Genomic DNA, 24,538 nt, shown 5'->3' with positions numbered 1-24,538 from the left:
ACATAGTGTCCACACAGGAGAGGGGTTGGAAACCTCCAGTTAGTGGGTGAGCTGACAGCCTCAAATGCCATCCAGCCCTCTGATCCCCTCCCAGCTATCGGTTGTTCAGAGGGAAGCCGGTTTTGGAAAGTCATATTCCACAGAAGGTCAGTCTATACAGTGTAATCTCTATTAGGTGAAAGGGCTAATTACTATTTTTCTTGCTTCCATACTGACCTCTAAATGAATTGCTCTGAAGCCAGTGAGAGGAGCTTTCACCTTACCAACATTCAACTGTACAGGAATTCTGTGACACTTCAGGTGTTATGGCAATTTAAAACATCAAATCATAACCAGACAGTGGACTACAGCTTGGAAGATTACTTTAAAAAGTAACAAATTACAGTTACAATTACACAGCCCCAAAAAGTAGTAATTACTGTTACAATTACAATTGCTCTGAAAGTAACTGATTACTTTACTTTTTCTCAAAAGTAATCACTACAATTACATTTCAGTTACTTAAAAAAACACCTGCAAGGTGCTGGCCTTGGCTGCTGCACATCTAAGTAGCCGAAAACAACATTAAAAATAAACACACACATACAAAGGTAGTAGAATAATTCTTTTTATCCATAAGATAGCAGTGGTAGTCTCTCCACTGGTAAGGTAGGTGGGGAGGGAGGCAGAGGCCACTACTCAGACCTTTGCATGTCAAACCAAGTGCAACCCTCCCCCCCACTTAGCCAGCAAGCATAATCTCTCTACCCACCTCCCGAACCCTGCCCTGCCATCAACTAAGGGACACTCACCCAAGCAAACATTTTCCCGAGAGGCAAAAAAGTTAAAATACTGCAAATGTAACACAGTAGCCAGAGAGGGTGGTGGAGGCCACTTTGTGTGCCAAGTGCAAACACAGTATTCACACACACACAGTCATCTTTCACCTCCACAGTCCTCTATCTCCATTCTGCTGCTGCCTCCTTCTCCTCCTTTATCCATGTTCTTGCCCTCCGGCAACTTTTTCCCTCCACTTCATTCTTCACCACCACCACCATCCATTTTTTTAAACAATTGTTTTCTCCACTCCACCATGTCTCACTCTCCGTCGCCTCCTACCCACCCACAGAGCATAAACGGAAGAGCGATGCTGCACAGAAGCCCAGTTTGAGGCACATGATTTTCATCCACAAATCAGAAGAGCAGAAGACTTCCCCTGCTCCCCCCCCAAGTAACATCCAAAAGTAATGCTGGAAACATTACAACTACTCCACAAAAGTAATAAAATTACTCCTAGTTATATTACAATCAAAATGTGAAGGAATTACCCACTTGTTCCTCAAAAAAGTAATGAATTACAAGTAATTTGTTACTTGTAACTAATTACTTCCAAGCTCTGTAGTGGACACCAGTGTTACTAGTGATTCCCCTCTTTAAAAAAGGGAAAAGGAGGGGGGTCCAAATTAAAGGCACAGGACAATGCAAGGGATAAAACCAATGCCAGCCTAGTTTTTATATCACTAACGAACTACTTATTGTAGATTAAAATGATTTGAAAAAGAGAACTCGCTTAGATGGCTATGCTAAAAAGGGTGTATAGCAAAAACCAAAAAGCTAAAAAAAAAGATTATTATATTCCATTGGTCAAACACCAACCTCTAAATTATTAGCTATGCAGATTAGGCAACTTTTAATTCTACAAAATGCTGTGAAATTACAGCAATTGTTGAATGGTATGATTTATCTAGAAAAGAGATGTGATGTTGAGGGAACAAGTAATAGGTCTCTATATTTTACTGCCACTTAGTGCTATCAAAACAAGATTCCTAAAAAAATCCTTCGTCTTTTTAAAGTAGTGTTTAGACTTTAATGGTTGCACAGTAAATATGAAGTACCTCAATATCAGAGCAAGCAAGCATATTTTACTCTCTTTTTTAAAAAAATTGTTAGTAGGATGACACATCTTAAAAGACATGTTAAAATTAAATGTACCAATTATAGGAAAAAAGGCTGAAACTTCTAAATTAGTTAAGTAGTGCTGTAGTATAGTTTTGAAAGGCGCCAAAGAGGAATCACAGGAAAGACAAGACACCAATTATACACTAGTTTAAGGCAATGATGTTCAAGCTTTTTGCCTTTTCATAGCACCTTGTCTGAACCTTGTACAACAGAGTGATGCAGATGTTCCTGGGGTGTGCTGTATTCATTTCATGCACAGTGCTGACCTAACCTGTTTAGACTTGCCGTCACCCCACATGAACTGAGAGCATTTCCTAAAACACTCTTCATACTTCCGTATGCCTACATATTGCAGATGAAGATGTAATGAGAGGAAAGCAAAACTTCAAGCAAATGTATCCTGCATTACCTATCTTCTCATTGAAGAACCTAGAATCCCACAGTTTCCCAAAACACAGTTTGAACACAAAACACAATTCTATTATTCTATATAGATGGCATTGGTTGCCAGTTGGGTACTTGTAAGGTGAATGACAGCTTTAGTTGCACATATTCCATGTGTCTATTCCAGTGGACAAATCTGGGACTTAGGTTCACCACACTACCAGTGACAACCATCTAGCACCAAGATAATGCTGAAGCTGGAACTAACCACAGGATAGAATACCATATCAACATTGCCTAAATAACGTGTCTGGCATGGTCCTTAGTATCTGTAGTTTCTCAGCATTTTGAGGCTTGAATGAACATGGGAAGCCTTTAACAAAAGTTAAAATTCAAAGGTTGGTTGGTTGGTTATTTATTTATTTATATCCCGCCCTTCCTCCCAGAATGAGCCGAGGGCAGCAAACAACACATTAAAAATATTCCAAAACATCTTAAAAACAGACTTTAAAATATATTAAAACAAAACCTCTTTAAAAACATCTTAAAAAGCAATTCCAACACAAGACACAGATTGGGATAAGGTCTCTACTTAAAAGGCTTGTTGAAAGAGGTGCCGAAAAGATAACACACATGGTGCCTGTTTAATATTTAAGGGGAGGGAATTCCAAAGGGTCGGTGTACATTGTGCAGAACGGACCTCCTGGTAAGGTGGTATTTGCAGAAGGCCCTCACCTGCAGAGTGCAGTGACTGACTGGGTATACAAGAGGTAAGACTATCTTTCAGATATCCTGGTCCCAAGCTATATAGGACTTTGTACAACAAAACCAGAACACTGAACTTGGCCTGGTGGCTAATGGGCAACCAGTTGTTGTTAATTGAATTTTCACAAAGGCATTAGGATGCTGGCTGTTCTATTTGGGATGTTTTCACTAAACATTCTAAATAATGAGTTTGCCTTTTTCTCCACTACCACATTCCTTACGTACAAGTAAAATTTTTCAATGAGCTGTCTATTACAACCCTAAAGCCTTTCCTCAGTAGGAACAGCCAGTGCAATGAATATGTGGTAAAGATCTTTTTTGTCCAATGTGCATTTCTCTACATTTATTTACATTGAACCTTACTGCTCTGTAGGTGCAATTCACTCAGTTCAGAGAAATAATTTGACTTACTTTATTTAATCGATTTTTAACCTGCCTATTAGGGTTCAGCTCCTCGCACAGCTGTTCACAACCCTGAATAATTTCATGTCATCCACAGTTTGGCTAATTCACAGCTCACTCCTGATTTCAGGCCATTTATAAATGTTAAATATCACCAGTCCAATACAGATCTTTGAGGGAGGGGCCCTTTACTAATTCCCTGGAAACAAAAGATGTTTGTTTACTCCTATCTTCAACTTCAGCAACACTTGTTCTTCTATATGCTTAACAACTATCATTTTAGCAACGTGCTCTTCCAGTTTCTCCAAGACAGAAATAAGAATGACTGGTATGTAATTTCCCAGATCCCAGTCATATCTCCCCTCCTTTAAAAAAATACTGTTCACTGTTTATTTTCAAAATCTTGGGTAAGATGGATTTTAATTTGCATATTTTAGTTATATGGCTAGTCTGTGATCCTCCAGATATTGTTGGACTACGACTACAACATCCTTGATTAGCAAGGATTAACGATTAGCAATGCTAATAGGAGCTGTTGGGGGTCCAACAACTTCTGGAGGGCCTAAGGTTAGTTGCCCATGATATAACAAGACCTTACTTCCTTCAGTTCCCTCCTCAAAACCCACCTTTCCCATGAAGCTTTTGACACAATCTCCTAATCCCCATAGCCTATTCATGCAACTAAACTCTATCTTGGAAGAAGCTCAGACTTGCCTCTTCTAAAAAGAACCTACACCAAACTGTGACAGAAGGATGACAGACACTCAAGCACTTAAAAATGCCTTATATACCATACTGGAGTCCCATCATTGTAATGGAAGAGGATATGGAGATACACATGCGGTCCAGATGTGCATGGTGCAGTTCAGGCACAAATTCTGCAGAGATTGCTTTGGAGCAGCTGGCTCCATCCTCTACTCAGAAAGGGAACTTTTTGCCACCCAGGGTTTCTGATGACAATATTAAGTGGTTGTTGAAAAGGTTATGGTTGTGACTGCTACCATACTATGCTCTGCCTCCATAGTCAGAGACGGTATGCTTCTCAATACCAGTTGCTGGAAACTGCGGGGGGGGGGGGCTCTTGTGCTCAGGTCCTGCTTGCAGGCCTCCCAGGGGCATCTGGTTGATTGAGAACAGGATGCTGGACACAATGGGCTACTTGACTGATCCAGTAGGCTGTTCTTATGTTCTATTACATAGATGAGTGACTAGTTGAATGCTGAACTTGCCCAGTTATGCAGAAAAGGGGGACTTTTCAAATGTCAAGTGCAACCTACGACATTATGATGCAGAGAACAATGTCCCTGAATAAAAGACATGTATTAATCCTGCACATGGTGACATTCAATGTGGGTAACCTGCTTCCCAACATCTCCTTCAGGATAGGTAAATTCATAGTTTGTGAGATCTTCCTCCGTCTGTGTTCTTAATGAGTTGTACCTTGCAGATATGATAAAGTACATGATTGGAATAAAACGTATACCACTGCGTGGATTCCTATGGAGGGGTGCCTTAGATTCATCATACATATACATTTTTTGATCCTGAAGGCCATCACGCAAAGTACTATTATCATAAATGTTTCTACAGCATGATTCTTCAGACAATGGTGCATGCCTAATACTGGTTCATGAATATGTATGCAGATGTTTCTAGAAGAAACCATGATACAGCCCTCTTCAGGATATTCCCCTTGCAGATAAGCTTGAGAAGGGCACCTTCTTCCCTAGCCTGGTGATGATTGTCAATGGAGATTCAATGCACCTCCTTATCCTTAAGGACCAGACATTCACACTGAAACCTGGCTGATGACTCCCTACAAGTCCCAAGAAGAGGCATCATCAAGAATATCAAGTACTATCACAGAAAGGCGAGGCTACTGGTGGAAAGTACTTTTGAACATCTAGAAATTGAGGTGGTCACTTTAGACCTTGCTGAATGTCAAGGAAGCCCTTGTAGCCAATGTGAACATGGTGTGCTGAATCCCACACACACATTCACAACATCTGCAGGACAGGGGAAGACAGCTTTCTGGAGGAGCATCCAGATCTGCCTGGTCCTTGTGATGCAAGTGAAGCAGCATCTGAGGTCAGAGGTCAGTTCACTAATACACCTTGGCCATTCAATAACACACAACTGAATGCAAAGACATCTTCAGACCAGGACCATCAGGAGCACCATAGCCCAAATCCCTTGGGACCATTATCCTGACTTTCCCAAAAGATCATGACACTATAAATTTGTGTCATATACCTGTACTCACATCACTCGTAGTCACCAACATCACATCCCATTCTGATCCTATTTTAGCACATCACCCTTCACACAGAACCCCTTCTATATTATCCTCAGTTACAAGCCCTGACTTCAGGTCTGTTCCTGAAAGTGATTACTGATTATTTTAAATTGTCTACAGGTATTGGTGCTGCTTACTAAATAATTTTCTGGGTAGGGTAAAGGATAGTGTTTCATATTTTACTATATCCAATGATTACCATTTCATTAGATTTCTGCAATTCTCACTACATCTTTGTTCTCTTTTAAATACAAGGAACACTAACACACTGATCTTGGAATGAACACTTCCAGTGTCAGCATAAGAACATCTACACATTGGGAGTGGCTGTATACTATAATCAGCATCGAATTTTCGCATTCCGCAATGTTAAATTGAAAATACCCTCCATGCCATTCTCATGCTTCCCATAAACTCATTTCAAAACAAAACCTTACAAAACCTATAGTCCTGAACTCAGAAACGCTTGCTTGACAACACTATAAATGTTCATGGCGATACACAAAACAGTCAGAGAATCAAGAGTTCAACGTGTAAAAGGAGAGAGAGAAAAACCAGACCCCTTCTGGACTTTTTCCTGTCAGAGTTCTCATACTCTGTTGAAATTAATTAAAAATCAGCCATGTTCACAGAGCACCTGTAATCATATTACTGACGCTGCCCCATACGCTGATCTTCACCTTCTGCAGTTTAAAAGTGAAAAAAGTGCCTGGCTGATTTTTAATTAATTAAAGAAATTTTATATTGAATTCAATGATAAGGACTACAACCTGGGAGACCAGGGTTCAAATTCTCACACAGCCATAAAGCTCACTGGGTGACCTTGGGCCAGTCACTGCCTCTCAGCCTCAGAGGAAGGCAATGGTAAAACCACTTCCGAATACCGCTTGCCATGAGAACCATAAAAGTCGGAATTCCAGAAGTCGGAATCAACTTAAAGGCAGGCCATTTCATTTTCTAGCATGGATGCACAGGATTAAATCCCACTGAACTCAATAAGCATGTAAATGCTCAAACCTGCCCTCCCCCTCCCCCTGCTCCCCTCTGGTCACTTTCACCTATCCTAAGCATGATGGCAGGGAAGTAAATCCCACTGAACTCAATAAGCATGCAAATAATCAATCCATTCTCAGCAAACCTGCGAAGGATCCCATTTCTTACCTCCCAGATTAAAAAGCAGAGAAAATGTTACCAAATTCTTCCAAGTTACACAGGAAGTGGATTTGGCTGTGAAAGACCAATCCAAATCGTGTTTGCATTTTGACCAATTTGTAGGGGAGTACAATATCTCAGAGAGGAGGTCAGGTCTCCTGCTCCCCTGGTGCATTCGCTATAGGTGCCCAATTTCCCTGCTTTTTAAAGTTTGATAGAAATATCTGTTGGCTATAGGTACGGTCTTAAACTGCAAGGTTTTTTGCCTATTAGTGAATTTAAATGTATTTTTACATGTTATTTTTTCTGTATCACTTCTATTTAATTGGCTCTTCTTTAACATGCATGTTCATTATAAACTTGTATCCTGTGTTTGGTCTGAAGCCAGAATTTTTCTCTCCATGCAAACCCCAAGTGGCAGTTTACACGTAACACTAAAGCAGTGCTGTAGTTTGTTTTCTCCCAGCTGGAGAAAGGCAGGAGCAGAGAAGGAGCAAAGAAGGCATGACTGACCAGTGAGCCCCAGCATTCTGTTCGTTTGTATTAAACCATTGTTGCTTTAAACTATGGCTTAATATGACATATAAACTAGCTCTATATCTGGAACAATGTATTCCCGCAAAAAGGTGTCCCATGTTAATATTATGTATTGAGGCCATTCCCCAAGTTCAACTCCCACCCCCCTTGCAGATTAGACCAGTGGTCTTTTCAGTTGTGGTGCTTCTTCTATGTAATGTTCTCCCTAGGGAATCTGCCTGGTGGCTACTGTGATGAATTCTCAGGACCAGCGAAAGGAGTTGTTATTCACCCATAAATTTCTAAATATTGCTTGAACTGGTTTTAATTCTGCTGCTGAAATATTTTTACAGCTCTGCTGTTTTAAACTGTTTGTTCAACTGTTTTTGTGTTTTTTTTGGTAGTAATTTTTAAAGAAGACCCAAACATTATAATCCTAAAGGGTGGGATATAAATCTTGTAAATAACAAAATATGATACTCTACAGCAGTGGTTCCTAACCTTTATGAGTATGGGACCCCCTTTGTAAGCTCAAAATATTTTTGTGACCCCCCCATGCAAATTGTAATTTTAGTCTCTGTTAACTGGAAAAATGGTGTATAGCAAAATGACATCTCCAAATATCCCTTTCTATAAAAGTTGTACAGTACTATCTCCCAACACCAGTGGGTTACAGTGCTAGGCTAAGATTCAGGTTCAAATCCCCACCCTGCCATGAAGCCCACTGGGTGACTTTGAGCCAGACACAGTCTCTCAGCCTGACCTATCTCACAGGGCAGGTGTAAGGATAAAATGGAAGGAGGGGAATCATGTGCCCCACTTTGAACAACTTGGAGGAAAGGTGGGATATAAATGCAATAATAATTAAATAAATACACTTCAGCCGCAGTATGTGGACCCCAGCCTCAGCCAACCTGCTGAGCTTTTTTAAAATCATCATCATCATCATCATCAAGAAGCAGGAATGTGGTAGCACTGGGGATGCTAGATTGTGAAGACAAAAGGTTGGATAGGTTGAGGAGGGTGGTTAGTGCTTTTAGGCCTTGGGATGATCATTAGAACTGGTAACTTGGTTAGTGTGCACTTTGAGAATGAGAGTGGAGCAGAAGACAGATCAGCGCATGCACAAACAAACAAATCTGCCCCTCCTGCAAGCATCTGCAAGCGTGCATGCATTTGGGCACTTGGGGGAGGAACCCTCAACTGCTGCAGCATCTTGGAGAGAGAGGTTGGGGGATAGAATGTAGGTGGAAGAAAAGGGGGACATTAGCACACAAACTGAGCCTCAGAGATGGGGGACCAGCAAGTCCTGAGCTTCCTCACTGCTCCTTGGCTCCGTCAGGGCCAAAGGTGAGATCTGGGCGGCCTCACAAATAAGAATATTTTTTGAAAGAAGGTGGCAGCGAAGCAGGAGTCAAGAAAAGCAGGCAGGCAGGCTGGCTATCAGGAAAGAAGAGGGAAAGCAGCCTTTCCTTGTAGCCTTGCTTCTTTTTGCTGCACGAAAAGCCCTCTCCTCTTCTTCTGAGTAAGGGCGTCATCAGCAGTGCAAGGAGTCGGGAGTCAGGATAGTAATCCCCTCTTCTTCCTGGTAGCACCTCCGTCAGCCTGCTTTGGCATCTGCTATGTGTGGTATAGGCAGATGCCTGCCCTTGGTGTGCCTGCAAGACGATCCAGCACTTCAGCAATGTTCTCCCCTCTTCTTTGGAGCAAGGGGGAGGTGTTATCTGCAGTGGACGTGGGGAGCAGACAGTGTCCAGGTAGTGAAGACTTCCCCCCCCTTTTTTTAAATTCATTTCTTTACTGTTTGCGGCCCCCTCTGGATTACTTCACGGCCCCCAGGTCGGGAACCAATGCTCTACAGTGCCTCCACCCCATACCCTGTTGCAGCCAATTATGTTGACACTTGCTTCTAAGGAAGCACTGAGGCATTTTTCAAGGGCTACTCAGTCAGAGCCAAACCCTACAATTATTTAATGGACACATTTGCCCATTAGGCTACAAAGCAGGGGTGGCAAGTTAACATTATATACTACACATAGCACATGAGATGAGGGTGCAAGACACATTCTACTCTGCTGCTTCAAGAAGTTTTTTCCCCCTGTTGGCTTACCAGACTGTTAATTGTCCCCTTTGTACTTAGGCTCCTACTGGGAGGAAGGGCGGGATATAGATATATATGTGTGTGTGTGTGTATAAAACAAACAAACAAACAAACAAACAAACCAGTTGCCCACCGAAGCCTGCAAGCAGGACCTGAGTTCCAAGAGCACTCTCCCCTCCTGCAGCTTTCAGCAACTGGTATTTGGGAACATACTGCCATGGAGGCAGAGCATAGCCATTATGGCTAGTAGCCAACAATAGCCTTATCCTCCATCCTCAGGTATATTTTTTGTTTATTATTTGATTTATATCCCAGCCTTCCTCCCAGCAGGAGCCCAGGGTGGCAAACAGAAATGCCAAAAACACTTAAAACATCATAAAAACAGACCTTAAAATACATTAAAACAAAACGTTAAAACATTTTTTTAAAAAAAGCTTTAAAAATCTTTTTAAAAGGGTTAAACCATATAATTAAAAATATTCCAGCTGAACTTCTAATATTGTGTTTTTAAACCACTTTGAAGCATTTGGGGGAGATTTTATCCTCTTGACTTTGCCTTTTAACTTTCTTTCTACCAATCCCCTCATTTTTGCAAGCCTCTTTGGAAGTCAAATGTGACTGTGTCAGATTCTCCATTGTCTACATATTGAATCTGATAGCACTAGTCTCTGTTCCTAATTGATGGCTGTCCAGCTGCCTCTTCAATGCCTCCAGTGTCAAAGAGCCCACTACCTCTAGGTAATTGGTTCCATTGTTGTATGGCTCCAACAGTTAGGAAGTTTTTCCTGATGTAGAGTCGGAATCTGGCTTCCTGCAACTTGAGCCCATTATTCCGTATCGTGCACTCTGGGACGATCGAGAAGAGATCCCGGCCCTCCTCTGTGTGACAACCTTTCATGTACTTGAAGAGTGCTATCATATCTCCCCTCAGTCTTCTCTTCTCCAGGCTAAACATGCCCAGTTCTTTCAGTCTCTCGTCATAGGGCTTTGTTTCCAGTCCCCTGATCATTCTTGTTGCCCTCCTCTGAACCTGTTCCAGTTTGTCTGCATCCTTCTTCAAGTGCGGAGACCAGAACTGGACACAGTATTCAAGATGAGGCCTAACCAGTGCTGAATAGAGGGGAACTAATACTTCACGTGATTTGGAAACTATACTTCTGTTAATGCAGCCTGATACAGCATTTGCGTTTTTTGCAGCCACATCACACTGTTGGCTCATATTTAGCTTGTGATCAACAACAATTCCAAGATCCTTCTCACATGTCGTATTGCTGAGCCAAGTATCCCCCATCTTATAACTGTGCATTTGGTTTCTTTTTCCTAAGTGTAGAACTTTGCATTTATCCCTGTTGAATTTCATTCTGTTGTTTTCATCCCAATGCTCCAGCCTATCAAGGTCCCTTTGAATTTTGTTTTTGTCTTCCACGGTATTAGCTATGCCCCCCAATTTTGTATCATCTGCAAATTTGATAAGCATGCTCTGTACCTCCTCATCCAAGTCGTTAATAATAATGTTGAAGAGCACTGGGCCCAAGACTAAGCCCTGTAGTACCCCACTCGTTACTTCCACCCAGTTTGAGAAGGAACCATTGATAAGCACTCTTTGAGTACGATTCTGGAGCCAACTGTGAATCCACCTGATAGTTGTTCCATCCAGCCCGCATTTAGCTAGCTTGCTAATCAGAATATCATGGGGTACTTTGTCAAAAGCTTTGCTGAAGTCGAGATATGCGTTTATTGCGCCCTGCCCATTTGAACTCGTACAAAGTGATTAGGTATTCCTTGACCGTTTGTCTTTCAAGCTCAAGCTCCAGCTCCAATCCTGCCCCTTCTACTTCATGTTTCCCAGGACAGTCATAGACCCTTTTTTGGGAGAAGACTGAGCCAAAGTAGGAATTGAGCACTTCTACCTTTTCTTTGTCATCTGTTATCATTTTGCCATCGTCATTGAGTAGTTGTGCCACCATTTCTTTTCTCTGTCTTTTACTATGGACATACTTGAAGAAAGCTTTTTTGTTGCTTTTAGCATCCCTCGGTAGCCTCAGCTCATGCTCAGCTTTAGCCTTCCCGACAGCATCCCAGCAATTCCGTGATACCTGCCTGTACTCTTCCTTTGTGGCCTGGCCTTCTTTCCACTTTCTGTATGTGTCCTTTTTTGTTTTCAGATCATCTCTAAGCTTTTTCTGAAGCCACATTGGCTTCTTCTGCTGTTTCTCCCCTTTTTTCCTTGTTGGAATTGCTTGCCATTGCACTCTTAGAATTTCCTTTTTTAGAAACTTCCACCCATCTTGGACTTCTTTTCTCATTAGGGTCGCTTGCCATGGAACCATGCTTACAATTGTTCTGAGTTTACTGAAATCAGCTTTATTGAAATTTAGTTTACTGAAATTTCAGTTTAATGAAATCCTGAAGTCCAGGGTACGTGTATGGATACTCTCAGCTTTTGCTTCTGTTAAATCAAGAATTCAAGTATGGTGTGGTCACTTTCCCCCAGAGTTCCTGTAACTGCCACTTCATCCACCAAATCATCTCAATCTTATCAGGAGGTCCATTCCGCACAAGCGGACTTTTAGTATATTGCACCTACCCTTTGGAATTCCATCCCCTTAAATATTAGACAGCCACCATCTCTGTTATCTCTTCGGCACCTACTGAAGACCTTCCTCTTTCAACAAGCTTTTAAGTAGAGACCTTATTCCAGTGTGTTTGTGTTGGAATTGGTTTTTAAGATGTTTTAAGGCTTTTTTAAAAAGGTGTTTTTAAAGATGTTTTGTTTTAATATGTTTTTAAAGATGGCTTGTTTTAATATATTTTAAAGTCTGTTTTTAAAATATTTTAGAGTGCTTTTAGTTTTTGTCTGCCACCCTGGGCTCTTACTGGGAGGAAGGGCGGGATATAAAATTCATAAACAAACAAACAGAACCTATCAGCATATCAGCCCTCTATACTGCAGCAAAATAATATCATAATGAGAAAAAGTTCAAACGAGTTGATAGGACAATTTTACAGGTTGGATGGTAGCAGCACAAGTTCAGATCTTTTTAATTATTAGACTCATAAGCAGGAAAGGCTTACTACTCTTACAAACCTCAAAGATTGCTTAAAGGGACCCTTTCCCCTCCTTATAGAAGTGTTGCATCACAACCAAAGCTAAAGTCAGACAAATAATGACTACAGTGTAGCTTTCAGAATAGAAAGAGAGTTAATATGGTTTATCATATTGCCCCTTCTTTGCTTGATTTCTATACCAAAGGATAAAAAAGGCAAACCCCCTCACTGCTCAGATCTTGACCATAGCTACTTCATTTTAAAAAGGCATTACTGTCCTTTTATCTCCATTCAGGTGAAAAGACAGTTTGCTCACTTCCGCAATTACTTCAAGGAAGATCTATTATTATTAACAGTAAGAAAACCAAGGTCAGAGTGTTAATCTTTTGCTATTCTTGGAAGATAGAGTAAGCATATGTATAATTTCTCTTACCCAAGATAAACCTTTTCCCCAAACCTAGGACCTGGTCTCAAAATCTCTCTTGCACTAAAATTAACATCCAGCCAACAGGAAATACCAGATCCATTGTTCTGTACTTTTATTGTAAAGTTGTTTTTCCAGGGGAACGTCTAACTATTCCTTCACCTCCACTTTTCCTTGGTTTCCAGGAAGTGATAATTATATTTAATTATAGGGCCCAAATTAAAGATACATTTTGAAAGATTAAACAATTGGCAAAAAAAACCTAGTTAGTCCGTGGGCTAAGAGCTGAAAATTGACATATCGGTATCGTGTAAGCTGGCAAAACTTCATTATGATTTCTTGAAAGGTGTATGTCTCCTGATTGTATTTTGTGTGATAGCACATTCTGACTGGTTGCTTAAGCTTTTTATGTCAACAAGCTGGCCCAAGTTTTTCTAGTTTAAGGTGTAACATGTGAACAAATTGTACGACATTAAACTTTAAAACTGCATTGGAAAGCTAATGAATTCACTTATCAATAACTAACTGTAATAACATTATCCATTACCATTTTCGTGGTACAAGCCATGTATCAAGAAAAAAGTGAAATGTTACTCATTTTTATACAGTTGACTTCATATGACACTTTACCTGATCCAGATATGCACCTAAAGTATATGAGACAATTTTAGGGTACTCTTTGACCTTTCCAACAAGCCACAGCATGAATAAATTAATTTTGATATGACAGACACATTTGAGCGTATCCATGTTTTATGTACTTTTACCCAGTGTTTAGATAACAGGTAACTTAGTGTTATTGCTAAGAAACATCTAATAGTTTTGTGAGTTCAGCAACTGTTCAATATGCATGTTTTTATTTACAAATGTTACAATGTTATTTCACAACTGCTTTTATTTAATTTTATTTTAATGTTTACTACTACAGTCATCTTCCGAGTCCTCAAATTCAACTGTAAAATCTACATCTGTCTTTGTTTGGTTCCTACATGACTGTAGTTTGTACATAGCAGTGCAAATCAGTCCACTGGATAGGAATGAGCAGTTTGACAGTTGACAGGAATGCACACACTTGCATGACAATAACTCCAAAATTGCAATTGGTGCTGGTGCTTCATGCATCCAGTCAATAACAAGATTGCCATCTCTGTCTGGTACCCATCCATAATCTTTTGGCCTAGGAACATGTGGCTGGTTTTGTAACTGCATCTCCAAATTCCTGCCTGGAAATTGCAATTAGTTATCTGTAAAAGAATTCATTAAATTTCCGACACAGTTTTACAATTTTAAATTGGACACTTCATTTACACATTATAGCTAAAATTCGAAAAGTATGGACTAAGTATGACAGAAATATTATACAATGGCAAGTATATGTCATTTTGTTGAATACACTAATATATTTATTTAAATAAATAAATAAGTACCATCTATCAGTACTGACACCAGGGTGGAGTGGAACATAAATTAAACACACACACACAAAACCAATTCCTAAAAACCACTGGCAAATAACCAAAAACAACTACACAGAGGATTATGCTAAAACAATGCACCTTGAGATTTTAGTTCTCTATATAATAGAGCTGAGAAACAGTGTGGTGTAGTGGTTAAGGTGTTGGACTACGACCTGGGAGACCAGGGTTCGAATCCCCACATAGCCATGAAGCTCTTGGGTCAGTCACTACCTCTCAGCCTCAGAGGAAGGCAATGGTAAACCCCCTCTGAATACCGCTTACCATGAAAACCCTATTCATAGGGTCGCCATAAGTCGGAATCGACTTGAAGGCAGTCCATAATAGAGCTACCATAAACAAAACAAAATAGCCATGTATCTACAAATACCAAAAAAAGTGTCAAGATAAAATTCTTTTAAGCAAACGTTATTTGAAGATAATTCCATTTTCAATAGCATGTTACCTACCTGAAGGACAGGCACTTTTTGTGGTGTGTTCTGTGGTGACTGGTGAAGCTGCCCCCAAGGCTGATGGTGAGGATGTGGTGGTGGTGAAGACTGATGGTGAATGCCTGGATGAGAAGGCATGGGAGGACATGTTGGCATTTGCTGCTGAAAAGATGACTGAGTGGGATGCTGCTGACCAGATATTAATCGTTCTTGTATTGCTTGTGGATCAGCAAGACCAACACCTGGACAGCCATTTGGTCTCATGTGGCTGCCCATTTCCCGTGGGGCTGAAGTTATACCCATGAACGGACGATTCTGTTGTATATTCCGAGGGCCCATACTCCTCTGTCCAATTCCCATGGCACCAGGTGGCTGGTGAGATGGCGGAGGATGGGGCATATTTGGATAACTGCCAACTTCCATTGGTATTCCAGCACTACCAGGTCTAACTTGTGGAGGAGGGGTACCTGCTGGATTACTCATTGCTTTCATAGGTGACATGGGAGGTGGAGAAGCATAGGTTCCCTGAGGCTGTGAAGGGTGCATAGTTTGTGTGTTCATTTGGTTAAGTGAGCCACTAGGGTGAAGGGGCTGCTGGTGCATTAGTCCTTGACCACTGTTAGATGGAAACCCTACGGCATTTGGGTACCTAGGTACAGACTGATTCATTGGAGTGTTATTTGTAAGGCCTAAATTCTGATTCATCCCTGTATTGTTTACTAATCCCTGATTTATGTTACTGTAAGGATAGCGAGAATACTGCCCTGAGTTGTTTATAGTAGGTGAAGGTACTGTCTGGCCCCGAGAATTAAAATTAAGTGTTTGTGGCCTAACAGCACCCTGCTGAGGAGGGTTAGGGGAGAATCTGGGACCATGGGCTACTGATTCTCCATGGAGAGCAGTGGGAGGATGATGATGAAATTGTTGCACAGGATGTCGTAAAGACGGCCCCATGCTTGGATTCTGTTGGGGCACATGAGACATGTGGCCAGGTCCTGAGGTGGCAATGAAAGGATTTCCCTGATTAAGACCTTCCTGGCTTTGAGAAAACTGGTTTATCCTCTGCTGTTGTGGCTGACCATGCTGCTGCATTGAAAAATCACCACGAGCCATGTAATTTCCCATCTGCTGTATGTGCTGAGGATGTCCCTGTCCAGGTGGTCCTGATGGCGCTGGTGGTGGTGGCTGAGCAGGTGGTGGTGGTTGCTGCTGGTATGGTGCTCTTATCTGGTCTGGGACTTGAACTGCCCGTGGCCCCCACATAGAACTACCATCTACAAAGGGTTGCCCATGCCTTTCGCTTTGCATACCAGAATAGACTCCCATTTGATTACCAGTACTGCCACCATGAGCAACTGGAGGATTATGATACTGTGAGTGAGGAGATGCTATACCATTTCCAGGAGCATTGCTCATCATTCTGTTGGGCTGATCCATCAAATGCATTTTCTGCTGTTCATACTGATTATAGTGATCAAAGTGGGTCAACTTTGCTTGATTTTGACTAGTAGGAGGATGGTGGAGGGGTGACTGCAATGAGGCAAATCCTTGATCAATGGGCATTTGTTGTCCCATAGGGTTTACTGTGTTTTCAGGGTATCCACATTCCCCCAAGCCCTCCAGTCCTTCAGTAAAAATATTCCCATCTTCTCCAAACAGACTCATCATCCCTGGATCTGCCATCTTTGTTCCAACACACAGCGTCTCAGCGCTACAACCAGAAAACTAGTTCGTGCTTCACCTCACTGAGGTGTTTGTCTTCAAAGCCTTTAATCCTCAACTAATCGCCTTCATGTCATTCCATATTTCCTTAATTCTTTTGGACCACAGAGTGTCAGGCAAATTTGTGTTTCCAGTCCTAAACAGAAAAAGAAAAGAATTTTAAAAATTAGGTTGGAAGCAAAATACAAGTTTTATTTAAATGCACCAGATCTTTCTGCAATTCTAAATGGATCTTTTTCAAATCTTGAGCTTTGAATATTTCATTTTAAGAAAAACTCATATGAAGCTTGATTATGATAAGAAACTAGAAAGCCAGGAAACAGTAACCTTAAATTAATCCATTCACTATACTTCCTTGTGTTCCATTCCTGGGTAGAACAGAACAAAAGAACACAACAGGCAGCTGAAGCAGCTGCCGCAGCAGGCAGTCAGATGTATGAATATAGCCAAGCAGCCCATCTGCTGAACTAAAACCCTGAAAATGCTCTAGTTACCAACAGCATGTCCTTAACCTTATTCCCTTGAGCAGAATAATCAAAAATGAGTGAGCAAGCAGCAACAACTACAATAAGCTAAATTAGTTATATGCTTAGTTCTTAAGGTTAATTTCTTCTAGAAGTCATAAAATCCTGTTGCTCGGTTAACTAACCATGCATTTAAATAAATTATAAGGCACACTTGATATGCAATGAAGCTGTAAACTGGATATTAACACAACATTCAAACTTAACTCTTAACATTTGTACATAGTGCTTTCAAGCGTTCACATGTATCGTGACATGGATAATTTTCACAATAACCGTGTAAAGTAAGTCAGTATTATCTGCCATACTGTAGATAGGATGACCGAGGCTAACAGCACATGGCTTGCCCAAGGCAATCTAGCAAGTTCATGGCAAAGGCGAAATCTGAACAGGAAGCTTCCTTATTAGTATCTCTGCCTCCTAGCCAACATGCTACACTAGCTTTAAAGAGAAATTTCACCTAGGTATGCTACTTCATGTAATTTGAGTATTTAAGAAAAAATTGTTAAGATCAGATGACTAGAAGAAACATACGCAGCAAATATGCTATTGGGGACAAGGAAGATGACATTCAGGAATCACATACTAGCTCATTCTACAAAATATTTTAATGCAAACCATAATTTCTGAGCTCCCTCACGAAAGTGGGGTAATTACTAGTAGTCAATGTAGAATTATTTAAAACAAGGAATCCAGTTTCAATCCTTACACAGCCATGAAGCTCACTGGGTGACCTTGGGCCAGTCACTGACTCTCAGCTTCAGAGGAAGGCAATGGTAAACCGCCTCTGAATACTGCTTACCATGAAAACCCTATTCATAGGGTCGCCATAAGTTGGAATCAACTTAAAGGCAGTCCATTTTTTTCACGTTATGGATTGTTTAATTAATTAATTAAGAAACCTTACCTAATCTGACATGAGATAAAGGAACAAAATTCTCACCAAGGTGAAAAACTCTGTGATGTAGGATGGACTCCCCAACCCGCTGGAAAATTTTCTGCATCATAAGTTCTTTAGAAATTTATTTATTTATTTATTTATTTAATTACGCTTTTAAACCGCCCTTGGCAGCTTCAAAGTTTTTATCTTTGTTTAGTAAATATAATTTAACATGCTTGTTTTACTTACAACACTCCCTAGGGCATGAGAAAATGTTCCTACGCACATTACCCTAATTTGCATAAGAACATTTTCTGGAAAATTATCCAATTAAAATTTTTGGAAAACCCACACCACTGGAAACACCTGCACTATATATCCATCCATGTGGGAAGAAAAGTACATGCCACCAGGGATAAGGCTAAGCTGGACCCCCTTCTCCGATTTTCTGTGTGTCTATAAAGCATGAACCTCTCTTGTCCTGCCTAGTTAACATCTGAAGGAGAGGCCCTTCTCAATGTCTTGCATCCAGAGTTGATGCATTCTGTGATGATATGAGAATAGCCTTTCTCAGAGGTGGCACCCCTAACATGACCTGCCCTTCCCTCACAAGTGTGGCTGGCACCAACAATGTTATCCTTTCAGCTCAGCAGACACAGAATATTAGGATGTCAGTTGAAAAATGGAGGAGATTGGAGAGGAAACGCTCAGGTTTGGAACTGGCAGTCAGCCTCAAACCAAAGTGCTACAAAACACAGCTGGGGAAGGCCTAGGAGTGTATGCCGTTTTTCCCTTCCCCATCTCCTCAGCCCAAAAGCCCTGAACAGCACTATGGGGCTCCAGCCTGCCCAGAAAATGAACATTTCTAGGGGTGGGAGTACACTGCAACAATTTTTATAGGTCCCACTTACAGACCTAACTCCCAGAGATATTGTAAGGATTACTGAGACAATGCATATTTAACCCTTGTAAAGTTCTAAACATTCTAAAGTGCTATATAAATGTTACATTTTATGGAATTCATTATAATAGCTTAGACGGCTTTAAAAAGACAGATTTGTGGATAATAGGCACTGATAGACCTATTAGCCATGAAAGATAAATGGAACCTCCAGAGGAGAGTGATTAACTGCAGGTGATGACTGTTGTTTTCATGACCCACTTGAGAGGTTTCAGAAACGGTTGACTTGTATCTGCTAGAAACAGTAACCTACAGTTGATTTTTCTTTCATATATTTCTTTAAAACATAGTCCCAAAGCAGGTGAAAAATTAAGAAAACTAAATAAATCAAATCCAGCATAAACTATAATAAAATATTACAAACCACCAGTTTAACAGCAAACAGACCACAACAAATGCTTTTGGAAGAGGCAAGCATGCACTATTTTCTGTAAGAAAACCAAAGATTGGATCTAGTGACCCTCCCAGGGGCAGAAGTTCCAGAGTATTATCAGCATATTGAGGCACAATACTTCAGACCTATGAACAACTTTCCCTACTGATTGCATGGTGATTCTAAACAGTAAAGAGATAAAACTTAGTTGGGTGGAATTTTATAGGACATAACCATTCAGAAACCACCCAGACAGAGAGAGGTAAGGCCCAACCCAACCTTAGACCACAATTCTTAGTTTGTAGATGGTCTTCTGTATTCTTGTACTTGCGTAGTTTCCCTGCTTTTAAAAGGTGTTTTGTTTTGTTTTAATTTATTGTAAGTCTCCTAGAGGACTCTATGCTAGGAGATGGCATACAAATGTCAAAAATAAATGCTTTTGTTTCTCCTACTGAAACATGTTCTTATACTTACCAGTTCAACCACACGTCTTTATATTGTGTACAATATGCAGTTACACAATTCAGAGATGAAACTGGGGAGGCAAGCCCTGGCTCTGATTCACAAAGGTTGCATACCCACAATTTTAAATAAAATCTAAAAACAATTGTTTGTGTTTGAGAGTAGGATTTTTCTTGGAGAAATACTAAGAACTGAGGATGGTCCGGATAGGGACCACAGCAAGAGCCAAAGGCCTAAAGGCCACCCAACTGTTACAGCACATGTGATGAACGCCACATGTAGCTTGGCCTTGAGCAGTGGTTCCCAACCTGGGGGCCGGGACCCCCAGGGGGGCCACGAAGTAATCTAGAGAGGGCCATGAACAGTAAAGAAATGAAGTATTTATTAATTTTTTTAAAAGTCTTCACTCCCTCGACACTGTCTGCTTTCCACTGGTGCTGCAGATGACACCTCCCCCTTGCTCCAAACGAGAGGGGAGGCCTTTTGCTGAAGCACCAGAGCGTCTTTCAGGTGCACCAAGGGCAGGCGCCTATAAAATACATGGCAGATGCCAAAGGAGGCTGAGGGTGGGGCTACCAGGAAGAAGAGGGGATTACTATCACTGACTCCCGTCTCCTTGCACTGCCTCCTACTGACAACACCCTTACTTAGAATGAGAGGAGAGGGGTTTTTGTGAAGCAAAAAGAAGCAAGGCTGCAAAGAAAGGCTGCTTTCCCCCTTCCTTCCTGGCAGCCAGCCTGCCTCCCTGGGGGGAGGGGGTCACAAAAAATTTTCAGCTTATAAAGGGGGTCCCATGCTCATAAAGGTTGGGAACCACTGGCCTTGAGGATAGTGTGGAAACTTGTATACATTTTTGTTCAGTCCTAGTAACCCACCTTTTTTTTTTTTACCATACTCAAATATTGTGAAAGCAACCTCAAAATCTTCAGCTAGCAGGTGGTGCATAAATATTCCAAATAAATAAAATATTTAGGTGCATCACCTGAAGTAAATACTACTCATAGAGGAAAGATAGCAAGTGTCAAATTACATATTTAAGTGTATCAAATTCAAGCAACACTAAGGGGGCATAAAGTTTAGATAAGAAAATGTAAATTTTGCACTTCAACGCATTTGAGTGCTCACTTAACTAAGGATCACTTAACCATGATAGAACACAATTTTCAATACACATAAGTTGATTCTTAAAATGATTGAAATTAGTATCGTGTAATTATGTATGTGTAAGTTGCCAGAAATAGAAGTGAAAGTGATTTAAATCATTATTTGTCAACTGACAGTAAACTGTATATATTTAAAGGCAACAACAAACCAGTCTTGTGTGTACACCACTGTTACTCTGGTTTTAAACACTAAACACAACAGTGGACAAGACAACATTTAAACATCTGGGAGCACTGACTGGGCCAAGGCTCTCAAATGCATATGCATGCCTATTTTAAAACATGTCTTCTCCAAAATTTGCTGCAGGGGGAATAAAACACATTGGTGTTCATGTAGTAATGGTGCTTGTTGCATAAAACTAGAGTTGCCTTAAGTAGATCCAGAATTGTGGCCTTTATGCAAGAGAACAAACCATACTCTTAAACAGCATGCATCTTGAGCTCCATGGGCGCTAATTGTCTCCAATGACCCATTTTTCAAAAGCGTGTGCACTGAAGATATACTGTTTAGAAATACAGCCTGTTATTTGTACTATGCAGACTATTAACAGCAAGGTATCTGAAGCAGCAATCATCCAACACTACCTCTTACTCTCTCAAAAATGTGTTACAAGACAAATTCTGCTGTAGCTTGTTAACTAAACAGAGGTTTTAATGAGTCATTTTATTACAAAAGACAAAAATTCAGAAAGTTTTTGAGAAATAGGCCACTTAGTCCATCTTATCAATAGAGCACTATTAGAAAACTGAGTGAAATTTCCATGTTGGTATTTTCTCTGTTCATCACTTTCTTATTACAATGAAGATCAGTTCAAATTATATGTGCCATGTTACTTTCTGCAAAAACCTACTGTTAACACCTAGCATGTAGGTTCTCTCAAAGACCTGTATAAATAAATAAAAATACAGGAATCATTTATTTTGTATCTTCAATATAGCTTCAGAGTTAAAGGTCACAAATAAGTGATTTCATGGAGAAAGTTTGCTTTGCTCCTTATTTATCTATCTATTATATTTCTGTCTAACAGGTATTTGGCATAGAAGTTGCTTTACAGAAGAAACTGAAAGTACATAATTTTCATAAGAGTTGGCAGCTTACTGAGGTCAAGCAGCTTATACAAGAATTATCAGCCACACTTTAGACAGCACCAAATGGCGGTGTTATACAGAGTTACATTGGAGGAGGATCAGCAATGTGGATTTTACAGAACTTTCTGAATCAAGAAATTTTCCAATGCCCTAAATCCATTTGGATTCATTTATTAATTGCAATTTTAGACTGCTTAAATTAATTTTTAAAAATCGCAAAGTTTTCATAAAAATAAAATACAGCATTCAATAAAATTTCCTATAATTTTTTTTAAACAATACAACTGTATATCACAAATAAAACTGAGCAGTGTTCAAAACAAAAAAATTAAGAGTCAGAGTCCAGGAAAGCTTTTCTGTTTTTAATAGGTGTTTTAAGGTCACTACAGTGCCCACCACACCACTACCCAAGGGAGGGCATTCCAAAGCATGGGTACTATCACTGAGAAGGCCCACTTCAGCATTGTTACCAAGTGACAATCACTGACCCAAGTGAGGGTCTCCTCAGAAGACCATAAAGATTGCCGTGGTCGGTACCAGGGGAGGCAGTCATCTAAGTATTTGGGTCCCAAGGTGTTTAGGGCTTTAAATGTCAACAAAACCGTGAACCTGGCTCAGTAGCTCACAGAGAGTCAATGCAGATCTTCCTACACATAAACCTGGATGTCCCGCTAAGTACTCTAGCAGCTGCATTTTGCACAAGCTGCAGCTTCCAAACCAGGCCCCACATACAGCGCATTACAGCAGTCTAGCATACTTAGCATATTTGCTGTATGCTATAATTGATACATAAGTATCATTAATCTTTTTCCAATAGTTAAACAGTTTAACAAATAGTTGAAACTGACCTGAAATTATGGCGCGCGGGGAGAATGTAGTTTAAATGTTCTATTCCAACCAATTCAAAGCACTATAAATAAAGACAACTCAACAGCACACTTCTCTTACATAGTTTACATTTTAAAGAGAAAAAATGAATGAACTGAAACTATAAAATATTAATTTTGGCATGTCCAAAGAGCTGAGCAAGTGAGATAATTTTATTTTAGAAATTGTCATCACACTCTTCCAACTTGAAATTTCTCATTCTTGCTCTTTCTCACTCATACATACTGTACACCTACCCTTAAATGACTGGGAAAAGTCATTTACAACTCTGCTAGTATTTGGTTTGTTGAATTTTATATTTTGCTTTATGTAAGCTGCTTTGATTTCCCTTCATGAAGAAAACTGAGATATAAGCTACTTAGTAAAGATCACACATGAAAAATCAACTCATTTGAAATGTGGTGTTGGAGGAGAGCTTTGCGCATACCATGGATTGCGAAAAAGACAAATAATTGGGTGTTAGAACAAATTAAACCAGAACTATCATTAGAAGCTAAAATGATGAAACTGAGATTATCATACTTTGGACACATCATGAGAAGACATGATTCACTAGAAAAGACAATAATGCTGGGAAAAACAGAAGGGAGTAGAAAAAGAGAAAGGCCAAACAAGAGATGGATTGATTCCATCAAGGAAGCCACAGACCTGAACTTACAAGATCTGAACAGGGTGGTTCATGACAGATGCCCTTGGAGGTCACTGATTCATAGGGTTGCCATAAGCCGTATCGACTGGAAGGCACATAACAACAACAAAGATCACTCTATGCCTTCTGGTCAATGTAAAAAGTGTGCCAGTCAGGGCAATTCCCCTGCTCACTAGCAGTTACCCCAGGGTATAGTCTGAAGACAGATGAGACCATCACCTTGCTGAAGTTAAGCAGGTCGAGGTCTGGTCAGTACCTGGATAGGAGTCTGGGAACCACATTTATACTACTTTGGGTTTCATGATGGAAGAATAAAAATGTAAGAAAATGTGTGCATGTGTGAGGTTTCCTAACAATCTCCACCCTTTTCTGCTTTCCCCTCAGAATCACACTCTGACACCTCCTGGCCACTGTGCTCTCTGAGACAAGGACAGAGAACTGCCAGACATCCAGGTGCCTGGGAACAAAGTAGAATGCTTGATGGGCTACTAAGCCCAGGGAACCCCAGTATGCAACTCCAGAATGTGCATCTTTACAGGATGAGATAAAAGCCTGATGAGTAGGACTATGGGGCCTTGTCAAGTTACCTGAGGCCAATTCTTACTTGCCAAAACAGGCCAGGCAAGTTGCTATTTGCAAGACTGTATTACACAGACTCCATATTCTTGTAAGGCAGGATTAGCCAACATGGCACCCAGAGGTGCAAATGTCCATAGAGACCTTCCCTAGTACTCACACAAATCCCTTCCCCCACTGACATTAGGCTTGAAAGAAGCATTCCACTATAGTTAATGGAATAAATTGCAGTGTGTGCTGCCCACGACCCTTTCTCCAATTTGCAAATGTGACCACAAGCCCAAAAATGTTGGTACCCCAAGACAGTTTACCTTAAACC

The 24,538-nt window shown here is 40.5% G+C and overlaps 1 protein-coding gene across 10 annotated transcripts in view; it reads right to left on the bottom strand.

Moving 5' to 3' along the window:
• CHD7 (chromodomain helicase DNA binding protein 7) overlaps nucleotides 1-24,538 on the bottom strand; it is a 270,130-nt gene that overhangs the window by 176,539 nt on the left and 69,053 nt on the right. For all 10 annotated transcript variants that reach the window (XM_061599721.1, XM_061599738.1, XM_061599686.1 and 7 more), the window contains one exon: nucleotides 14,951-16,790. In XM_061599721.1, the coding sequence (XP_061455705.1) occupies nucleotides 14,951-16,615 (1,665 nt within the window). In that variant the 5' untranslated portion in view covers nucleotides 16,616-16,790. The remainder of the gene's footprint in view (nucleotides 1-14,950; nucleotides 16,791-24,538) is intronic.

The sequence above is a fragment of the Rhineura floridana genome, chromosome 1 (assembly GCF_030035675.1).
Source record: "Rhineura floridana isolate rRhiFlo1 chromosome 1, rRhiFlo1.hap2, whole genome shotgun sequence".
Lineage (NCBI taxonomy): Eukaryota > Metazoa > Chordata > Lepidosauria > Squamata > Rhineuridae > Rhineura > Rhineura floridana.
The sequence above is the reverse complement of the archived record's forward strand: the minus strand, read 5'-3'. Positions and strand labels throughout refer to the sequence as shown.